The following is a 14511-nucleotide window of genomic DNA, read 5'->3' as shown; positions in this document are numbered from 1 at the left end:
GCGAGAGAGCACATGGTGTGAGCACATGTAAGTAGACAGACAGTTGGTTGCAGTGTCTTCATGTTCAAATCAATTCAAATTTTATTAGTCACATGCGTGGAATACAACAGGTGTAGGTAGACCATACATTGAAATGCTTACTTACGAGCCCCAACCAACAATGCAGTTAAAAAAAATATGGATCAGAATAAGAATTAAAAATAACAAGTAATTAAAGAGCAGCAGTAAAATAACAATAGCGAGACTATATACAGAGGGGTACCGGTACAGGGTCAATGTGCGGGGGGAGGTCATTTGTACATGTAGGTAGAGCATGACTATGTATAGATGATAACAGAGAGTAGCAGCGTGGTGTAAAAAGGGGGGAGCAATGCAAATAGTCTGGGTAGCCAATTGATTAGGTATCCAGGAGTCTTATGGCTTGGGGATAGAAGTTGTTTAGGAGCCCCTTGGACCTAGACTTTGCACTCTTTTCAGTTGGCGCTATTCCTGTGGGGGAATAGCTTTTGTCATGCCCTCTTCACCACTGTCTTGGTGTGTTTGGACCATGATAGTTTGTTGTTGATGTGGACACCAAGGAACGTGAAGCTCTCAACCTGGTCCACTGCAGCCCTGTCAATACCAGGCAGTGATGCAACCAGTGCTTTCAATGGTGCCGCTGTAGAACATTTTGAATATGTCACGCCCTGACCTTAGAGGGCCTTTTTATTTCTCTCTTTGGTTAGGTCAGGGTGTGATTTGGGTGGGAATTCTAGTTTTCTATTTCTTTGTTGGCCGGATATAGTTCCCAATCAGAGGCAGCTGTCTATCATTGTCTCTGATTGGGAATCATACTTAGGCAGCCTTTTTCCCCACCTGTGTTTGTGGGTAATTATTTATTTTCTATGAGTGTTTGTGTGCGCCACGGTTGCGTCACGGTCTGATTTACCTGTTTTTTTTTGTGAAAGGTTTCACTTCGATTTAAGATGTGGAATTAGATGCACCCTGCGCCTTGGCTCATTTATGATAGGGAGTTTGAAAACAGCAAACGTGACAGAGGAACTGAGTACCCATGCCAAAGCATAGTCCACAATCATCTTCTTTGTCTTGAACACGTTGAGGGAGAGGTTGTTGTCCTGGGACCACATGGTCAGGTCTCTGACCTCCTCCCTATAGGCGGTCTCGTCATTGTCGGTGATCAGGCCTACCACTGTTGTCATCGGAAAACTTAATGATGGCGTTGGAGTTATGCCTGGCCGTGCAGTCATGAGTGAACAGGCAGTACATAAGGGGACTGAGCACCCACCCCTGAGGGGCCCGTGTTGAAAATCAGCGTGGCGGATGTGTTGTTACCTACCCTTACCACCTGGGGGTAGCCCGTCAGGAAGCCCAGGATACAATTTACAGAAGGTGTTTAGTCCCAGGGTCCTTAGCTTATTCATGAGCTTCGAAGGCACTATGGTGTTGAACGCTGAGCTGTAGTCAATGAATAGCATTCTCCTTTTGTCCAGGTGGGAAAGGGTAGTGTGGAGTGCAATAGAGATTGCATCATCTGTGGATCTGTTGGAGTGGTATGCACATTTGAGTGGGTCTAGGTTTTCTGGGATAATGGTGTTGATGTGAGCCATGACCAGCCTTTCAAAGCACTTCATGGCTACAGATGTGAGTGCTATGGGTCGGTAATAATTTATGCAGGTTACCTTAGTTTTCTTGGGCACAGGGACTATGGTGGTCTGCTTGAAACATGTTGGTATTAAAGACTTAAACAGGGAGAAGTTGAAAATGTCAGTGAAGTCACTTACCAGTTGGTCAGCGCATGCTCGGAGTACACGTCCTGGTAAACCGTCTGGCCCTGCAGCCTTGTGAATGTTGTCCTGTTTAAAGTTCTTACATCAGCTGCGAAGAGCGTGATCACACAGTCTTGCGGAACAGCTGGTGCTCTCATGCATGTTTCAGTGTTATTTCCCTCGAAGCAAGCATAGAAGTAGTTTAGCTCATCTGGTAGGCTCGTGTCACTGGGCAGCTTTAGGCTGTGCTTCACTTTGTAGTCTGTGATAGTTTGCAAGCCCTGCCACATGACGAGCGTCAGAGCCGATGTAGTACGATTTGATCTTAGTCCTGTATTGATGCTTTGCCTGTTTGATGGTTCGTCGGACAACATCATGTGACAGATCATATGACACTTAGATTGCACACAGGTGGACTTTATTTAACTAATTATGTGACTTCTGAAGGTAATTGGTTGCACCAGAACTTATTTAGGGGCTTCATAGCAATGATGATTTTTTGAAACATGTTATTTTTTTTCATTTCACTTCACCAATTTGGACTATTTTGTGTACATCCATTACATGTAGTTGATCCCCCAAATATGTATTTTTTGATTTTATGTTACAGTGAAAATTGGTTGTCAGATTTTTCTGTAGACTACAATGCATTATGAAAATGTGTCTAAAGCATGTAATAAAACACTCCAAACCAACTCGTATTACATCACACTCTCAATCTGAATAATGCTTTTGCACTCACATGTTTTTTTCACTGTGCCATAAATCAATGTTTGAATAATGCAGTTTACAACAACTAAAATGTGCAAATATGGATTCATAGAACAGTGGAAAACAAAAATTGAGTGCAGAGACATTATCCAGAATGAGATTCTGTTGTAATATGAGGTAGTTTGGAGTGTTTTATAACCAGTCTCTCTGTGTTTCATAATTTTCCTTCAATTTGCAAGAGGTTGAATGTATCTCACCAGAGAAAGCATCCGAGCGAGCCAAACAGCGCCCCCCTCTTTCTGTATGTGTAGCCCATCTGATGTTGTCTGGTCAAAAAGAGTATGACACTATTGCCGCCCATAGCATTGAATGCAAGGCAAGCCAGTAAGCATTTAACCTCCCTTGATAAAAAAGTATAAAATAATATCCAATTAGCGTTGAGCTAAACTGAGTGAGCTCTACTTTGAAGGGTCCTGCACACCAAAACAAAGTGTCAAGGGAAGCCAGTTTGGATCTATCTTCACTCCAAACACATCACATCAAAATACCAAACGACAGACAGAAAACTTGAATTGTTGCATCTCATTGTGTTGTTGTCATCCGATGGCTAAATAGCTAAAATGAGCCCTTTCCTAAATTAGCCATGAACAGAGATAGGGATTTGGACTTATGGTTTTAATTATTTCTCCATACTGGCCAATCATTACAACAGTGATTCTGATCTAACCATAAATTCATACATTGTGCCCCTGTCTGAAGAGGATGGAAGTTCAAAATGTGGCTAGATGTAGTAGGCTAATGTTAACTATTTGGTTCATTGTTGCCCATGAAAGGAAGTTAGACTAGAGAGCAAGCATTTTAGTCAGGTAGCCTAGGTCAACAACTAAAAGTGTGTACTGTATGCCAGAGTCATAGACTGTTTCGTCAAAATGAAAGAGAGGAGGATGACATTGGTGTTTCTCTAAAAGTAGGGTTAACATGTTTTTTCTACTTGCACACACACATACGGAGAGAAATCAGAACCATGGACAGCCACATCATATTTAGCTTATGTTGATTGGCCAATTCTTTTGTTGTATCTTTTAGTTGTCACTGTGAGCATAGGGGATTTGATGTTGAAATGTTGAAGTTGAAATGGTGCTGGAATAGTGGAGGCTGTTCCTGTTTTCTTTCCGACTTGCGGTAACTCTCTGTGTTTATAAATTAATAGTTGTTTTAGTAGTCTGAAAATGTAAATATTAACTTGCTTGCTGTATGTCATGTAACCGTTACATGCAATATGCTTTGTGGACTTTACCGGACCTAGGTAGCTCTCCGGATTTGTGATAGAAAAAAATGTGTGGTTCAATTTATTCTGCCACTGTTTCTTCTTATTGTCCCTGCCTTAGGCCTATTTATCACAGTGGCAAGGCAAATGATCAGGTTATAAAGAAAACAACGCAATTATCACAACACAGGTTGTAAAATGGCATTTTCTTCTGGCTTGGGTTCCCCAGTACTTTTACCCACACACCGCTACTGTTTATAACATGCTTAGACACATGTTCATGGTGCATTGTAGTTCATATAGCATGTGATGACTCAGCTAAATGTGACAACCAATTTTCTCTGTAACGAAACAAAATATTAAAAAACGGTTTGTGGGATCAACTACAAGCACAGAAAGAGTGAAGATAAGGCCACATGTAAAAATGGGTGAACTTCTCCTTTAAAGCATTAATACAAGCTTTACTGTAGAGCTCTTTGGAGGACCAACATGCATTCTGCCTAGTGCCCAAAACTATCAGTGGCTTACATTAGTGCAACTTTGTTTTGGTCACATCTACTCCTGAACTAGTTTTAATGTCAAAGTGGAAGAGCATTTCATAGCTTGGTAATTGTTTCAAATTGTGTGTTCACTTTACTTTGAGCAAAGAAGTGGTATGGAATCACCAATAAGGATAGAATTGGATAGCACATGTCAGCATGGCCTAGTAGAAAAGTGTTGTATGGCAGAGAATTACACAGTAGTGTAGTAGTGTATACTTACTAACTTCATATGTGGAACACAAAGCGTCCACGAGACAGCGCTGTTGCTGCCGATCATCTGCCTTTCTGGGGATGTTTTTTAATGACAGGCCTCAGTTCTTCATCTCCTTCACAGTTATTTTGGGTGGCCAGCAGAGGGTGGTCTTTGGAAGTATTTAGTAATGTAAAAGTGGTATTTTGTATCTGAGAGCCAAGGAGAAAAGGACAGTCGGTTTTGTGTCTAAAACAGTGGTGATAATGATGTTGCTGCTTTGTTTTCTTTGCATTGCCTTTAGGCTTAAATGGACCAATGCACATTTCTTGCGATTCATTTATTTTCTCCAAAGTTGACACTTGTGCAGTGCCCCCAAAATGGCAGGTCTTGAAACCAGAGGACCATATATCTGCTAATATTGTACTAGTTTTAACACTCAGGTATGAAATTCCAGCCAAATACGTAAGATGTCATATTTACTGATGTGGAAGACTGACTGCAATGTAGTGTCAAAAAGCCGTGGAGTATTTGCTTCCATCCCATCGGTAACTCCCGCACCGGTCTTACTATAAGGACATACGCATCATTTTTCATCATATCCAAATCCATTATCCTTCACAGATTCCCAGCTGCAAGAGTGCAATTGAAGGTTGCAAGAATTATGTTCAACTCAATTTCAATAAAAATACATTTAGCATATTGGTTTGTGTTTCCATGTGAATATATGTTCAAAAAACATCTGTGCAAAGAGCATCACGTCAGTGTAATACACAATCAAAATGATGTAATAACGCAAGTTAAGTGTTTTATTCACTGTTAAAATGATATTAACAAAGTAACACAGTCGTCATTTTATGCTCGCCTCTATGCTGGATACATGTGGTGACTGACTTCCTGATCTCACACAGCCAGTTTGCGACACTGGTCTGCTCTTTCACAGACACTGGTCTGCTCTTTCACAGACACTGGTGAAAAGATCAACGTGGATAAAAAGAGAATAAAAAATGAGAGTATAATGTACAAAAAAAAAGACTGATGAATTCATTTAGATCATTATAAATAAATAATTTTGGTAAATTCATACATTGAAATAAAAGGACAAACTAGTAGAGGCGAGCCAACATCAAGATGTTAAAAAAAGAACATTGCTACTAAAAAAAACTAAAAATAACATATGGATATGGAGTTCTCCTCATGATGACACTTAAAACAAACAAAAAAGAAGCACAGTAAAACAATTCTGATTGGGAGGGAGGATGGGGCTTCTTCCTCCAAGGAAATAATCATCTCTATTAAAAAGACTGGGATGATTGGCTGAATCATTTGATGGACACAAGACCGGGCCAACTAGAAAAAGGTTGAGGAGGTTGAGGTGGAGGAAAACATCCAACATACATGATCGACTAGAAACAGGCTGTAAGGATAAGGACAGGCAAGTAAGCAGGGTAGAGTTGAGGTTGTGAGGGGTGTGTGGTAGAATCCCCCATTCTTTTATAGTCCAATAGGTGGAATAGGGAGTTGAGACTAAACTGAAACTCCACACAAAGGTGGGTATATATATATATATATATATATATATATATATCAGACATTTATCCTGGCTCCTGTAGCCCAACTTGAGTTCCATGTACAATTCCAGTGGAGAAAAATAACCCGGAGGCCCGATCCATTCCCCTCACGTTATGATTTTGAGATGACATCACAGAAAGAAAAACGTATCAACCAACCACAGAACAGCACAGACCAGCACAGACAGACCCAAAGCACTGTAGAGCTACAGAGATACACTACTGAGAGAAGCTACTTACACGGACTGTCTGTCTGCCGTGCGGTCAGGGATACACCTAGCTACCTCAGACAGGCTACTCCTGTGTGCTGCTTGCTTCTCATTGGGTAAAGGCCATCAATCCATCCATACCCACACAACGGGCTGGCTTAACTATGCCACACAAATGGCCACATGGTGGGTTACCGTAGTCATTGTTAACTACTGTAGCTAAATGGTTGTGGGTTTGTCGCTTTCTGCAGGTATACACCCAAGTCATGCTACAGAGTAAACCTATGGCTCCAATGGAGGCTTTATGGGCCTGTACTCATAAAAGGGTCTCACAGAAGGAGTGCTGATCTAGGGCTAGTTTTGCCTTTTTGATCATAATGAAAACATTAGATGGACAAGGGGACCTGATTCTAGATCAGCACTCATACTGAGACACTTGATAAATATGGGCCCAGAACTATAAACTGTTTGTGACTGTATATGATCCATATCCCTATTTGTATAGTGAAAGTGTCTTAGTGTTTTTGTAGCTCTGGTCCAGGGTGTTACGTGCAGCTTGCAGAGTGTTGGCAAGCTGCACATAATGCTCTGGACTAGAGCTAGTGGAGCCTGTCCCTTGAGTTGGACACCAACCTGTCTGGATGCTCAGTAGTTCTGTCTGAAGTCGTTACGAAGGGGAAAGGGTGTACTAAAGGTGTAAATGCTAAGATTCAAGAAAAAGACCCCTTAGTGTCGTTTAAGGCTAAACGAACAAATGAGAACACATTGTCCGAACCCACCCAGGTCAGCCCCCTGTGTTATCAAAAGGCTGACATGGATGTACATTCATTTGACCTTTTAAGGTCTCTCTTTGAAATAAAAGTAACTCAAATGGCCGCCTCGGCAACCAAGCTAAGGGCGCCACCGTCATTATGACAACTTGATCATAAGAACATACTGTCTCTCTATCCAACCCTTCCCCTTGAACTTTTAACTCAACCCTGGCCCAGTCCGAACTCTCTGTATAAACAACGAATGATTATAACCACCATTTACAAAATATCAACAAGATCAGTTTAGAATATTAGTAGAATCAAAACATCCAGGTCACATATACTGTATTGTCTTGTCATCCTTTCCAACAGGGGGACGCTACAATATCTAGCAAACAGCTAACGACTCTAAAAGCACTTTTTTTTTATGCAAACGGTCCAACAGATGATTACATCGTTCCATCTGATGTGAGCTCAGTTCAGACAGTGTCCTGACTGGCCTCAGAGATCATCATGGGGGTCTAATAAGGGGATGGCGGGCAATGCTAGAAGATATAGCCGGAGAGGGAGTGCTTGGAAGCCCCATGTTCATCTCAACTGGTCCCTCTCAACAAAACGTCAATCCATTCCCATCCATGGTCTCCAGTGCTCAGCCTCACCAACCTCAGGGGCTCGGGCAAATCTTCAGTCTCTTCTTCAGTAAGATATTCAGCATAAGGATTTGTTACTCTGTCTTGGTTAGCACATGAGGTACAACTCATTCTCTCTCACTCATTCGCTCATGGGAGAGTCTGTGTGTGTGTGTAGGGGGGGCTATGAAGGTTAGCCATGTTAGAGCTGGGATGGGGGGTTGTCAGAGTCTAAGAATGCTCATTGTCCTGTCACCTCAATGACATCATCGTCCGAGCTGCTGCCACCGTTCTCTGTGGCTAGATGGTGGGAGTCAGGCTGGCTGAGCGCTGCACCCAGGAGGCTGGAGGGGGAAGAGGGGTAGTGGGAGAGGAAGTTGGAGCTTCCTCCAGTGCTGGCCGGGCCTCCTCCTAGGGTGTTGGGGTACATCGTGGGCTCAGGCAGGAGGGACTGACTGTAGTTCAGAGGGAAGCCTGGGGACAGCAGACCAGTCACGCTGGGGTTCATCAGGAAGGGGGGAAGGGTGGAGGAGGAGGAGGATGTTGAGGCCGAGGACATGGGCATGGTGTTAATGGTGGAGGAGAAAGAGGTGGAGGACAAGGAGGAGGTGGAGGATGAGGGGAGGTGTCCATTGTTTCCTGTGGCTGAGGAGGCATGGCTGAGGAGATCCGCCCCTGCCGAGGGGAACATGGTCTGCAGGTCTCCCAGAGTCTGTCCTGCTGACTGGAGGAACGGGGACGAGGAGCTGCCTCCCATTAGCATTGGGTGGCTCATGTGCCCCCCCAGCAGGGCCTGGTTCAGGGGGGGGAAGCTGAGCCCTCCACTACCCAGGGAGAGACCCGGGAACCCGGTTGCAGATGAGCTGCGTTTGCCCCCCGCCTGCTTGTGTCCACCCGCTGCTGCGGCCATCTTGCGTTTGGAGCATCGTAGAGCCTCGCTGATGCTCATTCCGATGTCCTCTCTGAGCTGCCGGCTGAGGTCCGACTCCGTGTTCTGACTGTACTGCTGCGTTCTGCTCCCTCCCTCTCCATCCCCTGTAACCATGTCCGACGGCGACGGCAGCTCATTGCCCATGGCGACGGTATCCACGTTGACGGCGTAGCGGCTGAGCTCTCTGAGAATCTCAGGGCTCTCGGGGGTAGAGGGACGGGATGCGCTGTCGGGGCTCAGCCGCTGGCGCTCCATGGGAGACAAACAGCCGTTACCGATGGCGTGGAGCAGGGAAGCCTGGGAACCTGCGGCAAAGAGGAGGGTAAAAAGAGTAATTATTCCCATAACTGAGCATGTTGATCTTGTCTCACCACAGGTGTCCCGCAGGGCTCTGTACTAGGTCCTCTCTGGTTATCTATGTAGTCTGAACACCAAGTCACGTTGTTTTGTCATATCCTGTCACATGGATTCCTCATCATGTAATGTAAAGTACTTTGTGTATGTACAGTGCACCTCTGTTAGTAGCAGATCCTCCCTGCACTGCTCTGCTGAGCTTCCCTGAGCGGATGGCAAAAATCCTCCCGTCATTGGTCCTGATGTAGGTACCTGTGAGGAAGACAGCAGTTAATGGCGGATATCAACTCAAACTTGATTTGTCATATGCACAGGATACAGAGAAAGTGTGCACAATGCAATGAAATGCTTACTTGAATGCTCTCCTCTCATGACATTAGTTAATAAAACTATACAAATATTCAGGAAGAAATAAGGCAAAGTAAGAAACATAAAAATAAGCATGCAGGGAAGCACCAGTCAGTTTTGATTCTTAGGTTAAAGTACCGAGCCCTTTATATAAATGAGATAACAACCTGGGAATTCAGGTCCATGTGGATATTATAAACCGCTCTCCAAGGTGTGCACAGTATTTCAATTAGAGTATGTAGAGAATTAATTGAACTACACATGCAGGTAGATAGGAGGTACATCTTCTACTGTATATGTTATTATCACCTTTTGACCCTTTGATCACATGGATGCTCTCTCCTGCACCGATACGCGCTTGGACATCCGTGGTGCTGTTGGCTCCAGGTATCACTATATCTGAAAGGGCAAACAGAAAGAGTTATTATTATTATTATTATTATTTCCAAACAATACCACGGGAGTATCCCAAATACACCCTATTCTCTATAGGCCCTGGTCAAAAGTAGTATACACCCTATAGGGAATAGGGTGTCATTTGGGACGTAGCTCCTATATCACTGGTCTATCCTAATGCAGCCCCAAAGCATTTCACCTGACCCAAGACCAGGAGTTATTCCTCACCCGTCGTGTTCATTAGGCCCAAAACAGAAGAAACCGCTCCGTAACAGGGAAGTACCATCTGACCTTGTCCAATAAGAAAGGCTAATTTTCATTGTACGTGACAAAACGTTTTGACACGATGTGCCCTAATGAACGTATGTGTCCCCTTACCAAGAGTATCAGTGTCTATCAGTACCAATTCAATTAAAACGTTATTGTCCCTGCAGGGATATGTATTGTACCAGTGGTAGTGACGATCCTCTGGACATAAACACCGGCCTTCTGCAGGTAGTTGACCGGGAAGCTGACCCCGGAGCTGGAGCCGGCCATGCCCATGCCCGCCATGCGAGGCATCATAGGGATGGGGGTGGACTGGACGGGCCGGACGCTGGCCATGGGCTTCTCATCACCCCGAGCTATGGGACGCCTAGGGGATTCAAAAACACATGAGGATCATATCATTACACAGTCTGATGTGGGACAGTTTTCTAGACTGATGATATCTGCAGATGGCATGGTTGAGTTTGGAGGCTAGAAGGATCATTTGTACGGATAGGCTGTTGTCTTGGCCTGCTTAACAGGCTTACACAGCGTTGTTGAAGGATTGGTTATGGATGCTGTGTGATAGGGGTAGGATAACGAATTCATTGGACGACTCGCCAGTTGCGCTGGTTGAAGGCTGGGATGTTGGTGAGTGTCTGGTCGCTGGTTGGGTAGTAGTGGGCGTAGGAGGGGCGAGAATAGGGCACAGAGGCACGCTTCTCGTCCTCATAGCTCTTCTTAGCAGCTCTCTTCTCTGCTTTAGTAAGCTTGGACTCCTTCCGGTCTACAAGCAGAGACTCATGATGGAAGGGTTCCTGGTGGGGTACAGATCAACAGGGATGTTAGTGTGGGTGGTGTGTGTGTGTGTACCATATTAATACAGTATCCATGACATGACGGTGTGTATAAATATTTAGTGGCCTGTTTACTAGGTACACCAATCTAGTACCGGGTGTACCTAATAAACCGTGGGAGTGTGTACCTTAGTGATGAGGTGGGGGTAGATCTGACAGGCTTGGCTGATGACCGTCTCCATCTCTTCGTGAGATTGCAGAGGGGCTTTGGCCGGGTCAGGCTCCTCCTCTGCAAAGTGCAGCAGCGACTCCACCTCCTTGCGGGTGAAAGTCAGTACTGGGTTCAGGTCGTCCACCACGCGGTCTGGACACAACCAATCACAGTGTGTTACTGACCACTGGACATAGCCAATCACAGTGTGTTACTGACCACTGAGATTCCCCTGTACTATGCTGCCATTTGCATTTCAACTTCAATATCATGCCATCCCACATTCAATATATTTAACCACACACACTACACTCTTATCAGACATGCCCTGTCACACACACAGGAGCATCATCACCGCCCCCCCCACTCTCTCTCCCTCCCAACCGAACCTCCTTCCCTCTCTCTTACCAGACATGCCCTGCTTGGAGACCTGCCGGTCGTAGATCTTCTTCTCCAGGGTGAAGTCACAGACCAGGCGGTAGATGTGGCAGCGCTTCTTCTGGCCGTAGCGGTACACCCGACACACCGCCTGGGCATCGTGACACGGGTTCCATGACGCGTCAAATACCACCACCCGGTTGGCCCCGATTAGGTTCACTCCCAAGCAGCCCGCCCTGCAAGTCACAACCCAGGCTTATTAACAACATGCGCAAGTGTGTTTGTGTAAGTGAATGGCTGATCAAAGTGTATGTAAAAGGGAGGGAGAATATATCCAATGTGTGTGAATAAATATCTTTGTGTGCACGGGTGTGTCTAATTGAGTGTATATGGCTGCGTTTACACAGGCAGCCCAATTGTGATATTTTGTCCAATTATAGGCAAAAGAGTTGATCTGATTGTTCCAAAAGACCAATTAGTGAAAAAATGATCATAATTGGGCTGCCTGTGTAAACACAGCGTATGTTGTGTATTTGAGTGAAGAATATATAAGCACAGAAATATAATTATTAGAAGGGGCAGAGCTCATCAGACCACAGCAATTTCACTTACATTTCTATGTGTGTGTATCAGTGTGTCTGTACAGTCTATTACCTTGTCGACAAGAGGAAGACCCATGTGGAGGTGTTCTCTGGGTCGTTGAACTGGTTGATGAGTTTCTCTCTCTCGGAGGCAGACGTACTCCCATCCAACCCTGGGGGAGACAACCGACACATTCACTAAATAAGCATCATGGGGCGATTCCAGACAAATAGGTCAAATCAAATCAAATTTATTTATATAGCCCTTCGTACATCAGCTGATATCTCAAAGTGCTGTACAGAAACCCAGCCTAAAACCCCAAACAGCAAGCAATGCAGGTGTAGAAGCACGGTGGCTAGGAATAGGTGATGTCCCAAATGGTACTCTATTCCCTATGTTGTGCACTACTTTTGAACAGGGCTCATATAGGGGTCTGGCCAAAAGTAGTGCACTATTTAGGGAATATAGTGCCATTTGGGACATATAACACTGCATCTAGTGTAGTGTGGTAGCCAATCCAGTAGGGGGCAGTAGATTTAAATAATTAACCCAGAGATCGATGGCTGAGAAAAAAGCATGGCTCTTTCTTAATTCATCTTTCATGAATTTCTCACATTGTCTCTTATTGCCTCCATTTCCAAACCCATTGGAGAAGAAGATCTGATGGAGACCCTGGACCTTTCCTTACAAGACAGTTGAGAAGGAAGCGAGGAAATAGGATAGTGATGCACCGCTATGACATTTTTGGCCGATACCGATATCCAATATTTTCCTTGCCAAAAAAGCCCTAATACGATACCGATATTGAAAATTTTAGCTGCCTTTTAAGCACTCTAATACAGTTAAATAGTTAACACACACACGGACGCAGACGGTCTAAGGTACTGCATCTCAGTGCAAGAGGCGTAACAGCAGTCCCTGGTTCAAATCCAGGATGTATCACATCCGGCCGTGATTGGGAGTACCATACTGTGGTGCACAATTGGCCTAGGGTCGTCCAGGCCGTCATTGTAAATAAGAATTTGTTCTTAACTGACTTGCCTAGTTAAACAAAGGTCACACACACACACACACACACACACACACAGTTATTTTGATTACATTTACATATGTCCCCATTACCAGTAAAACATAATCAAAACCTATTTTTTTCACTTATTTGCTGTGCTGTTTCATTGTTAATTTATTCAGTCGTTTCATTCCGAACCAGGATTTCTATGGAATGGCGTTTGGTTTTTTGCATGTCAAAAAAGATACACATAAACTAACACTATTTGACGTGTCAACTAACACTATTTGACGTGTCAACTAACACTAGTTGACGTGTCAAATAAGCTTGTTGACCAATCGGGACCTGAATATGACTGCACGCCACATAATAAGTTAACGCGTTCATTAATTTTTTACGTAGTTATTACACATTGATTACACAATCACTCGTATTTCATATGTCTCAACGATTCATCGATATGTATGCTATGATGCTGGTAAAGTTGTCTCGCGCACCTACAGTGCTGGTCATAAAAAAAGCTAGCTAGCTCATGGATGCAAACATTGTTCTTCCCCAAAACATAGCAGAACAACAATCTGTTTCAGTAGCTATAGTTAGCTAGCTAACTACATAGCTAGGTGTCATCATCTAAAATAACCCTAATTTATAAGACAGTTCTTATTTGATTAATGGTGGTCGGACCCATCTATGTGAAGCTAGCCACAATAAGGATTCGCCACAATAGTGGACTTTGCGGTTAGCCTTCAAAATAAAAGTATGTAATTGACAGTGATGCAAATTAATACAAATAGTAGAATTATGCCCAATTCTACTATTTGTATTCCTTTGCATCACTGTCAATTACATACTTTTATTATCAAGGCAAACCGCAAATTCCACTATTGTGCCTAATTCTTATTGTGGCTAGCTTCACAACACATAACCCAGTCCGGTCAAGCATCACTAGCCAGATGAAGCTAGCTGGCTGCTTATAAAGTTAGCTTTGGGCAACAGGGTTAAGTAGATGGTTAACTATTTATTTTCACGAACTGAAGTTCAATTTCAATAGGCGAACAACAACTGGCAACCTAGCTAATACTTACTCACAAGGATTCCTAAATCATTGCTAAGAATAATGAAAATGACTTCAGTTTCTACAGGTCATTGTTTTCAGGCTGGTTGTATTGGTGCTAGCGAGGTACAAAGCTAAAGCTAGCTACCCCAGACGTTGCAGTCCAACAAATGATGCTTTATTACCAACGTGGTATTGTAAACACATCCTTCGTGGCCCGTGTTTGTAGACTATTTTGTAGAGCTTTGACAGTGCTACTGTATCTTTTTTGACACGCAAAGACCCAAATGGCATTCAATAGTATGTATGTCATGAAGCTAATAGCAGTGATGCTATTACTGTGTAACTCCGGTAGGGCAACACCTGAAAAATAGAGCACTTGGTAGTATGTACCGGTGTTCGACCAGTCGGTGAAAGCCAACATCACTCACGACAGTGAATGGTTGATTGTCAAGGGCAATGAATTCCATTATCTTGGCTTTAATGGATTTTCGCCTTTGAGTTGTCTTGCTGAAATTTTCTTACTCTTTCAAATGACTGCTCGATCCACACAGCAGACATTGTGGGC

General features: G+C 43.9%; 1 protein-coding gene across 1 annotated transcript in view; it reads right to left on the bottom strand.

The window, feature by feature from the left end:
• Positions 1-5264: 5264 nt before the first annotated feature.
• Positions 5265-14511, bottom strand: part of LOC112254920 (helicase ARIP4-like) — a 32293-nt gene continuing 23046 nt past the window's right edge. Inside the window, exons 15-22 of the mRNA XM_042324686.1 lie at positions 11953-12052; positions 11329-11534; positions 10898-11073; positions 10534-10730; positions 10116-10300; positions 9580-9669; positions 9082-9174; positions 5265-8873 (exon numbers count right to left, since the gene is read on the bottom strand). Of these exons, the coding sequence (XP_042180620.1) occupies positions 7879-8873; positions 9082-9174; positions 9580-9669; positions 10116-10300; positions 10534-10730; positions 10898-11073; positions 11329-11534; positions 11953-12052 (2042 nt within the window). The 3' untranslated portion in view covers positions 5265-7878. The remainder of the gene's footprint in view (positions 8874-9081; positions 9175-9579; positions 9670-10115; positions 10301-10533; positions 10731-10897; positions 11074-11328; positions 11535-11952; positions 12053-14511) is intronic.

Source organism: Oncorhynchus tshawytscha, linkage group LG07 (genome assembly GCF_018296145.1).
Source record: "Oncorhynchus tshawytscha isolate Ot180627B linkage group LG07, Otsh_v2.0, whole genome shotgun sequence".
Taxonomy (NCBI): Eukaryota; Metazoa; Chordata; class Actinopteri; order Salmoniformes; family Salmonidae; genus Oncorhynchus; species Oncorhynchus tshawytscha.
This window is presented reverse-complemented; position numbering and strand designations above follow the sequence as displayed.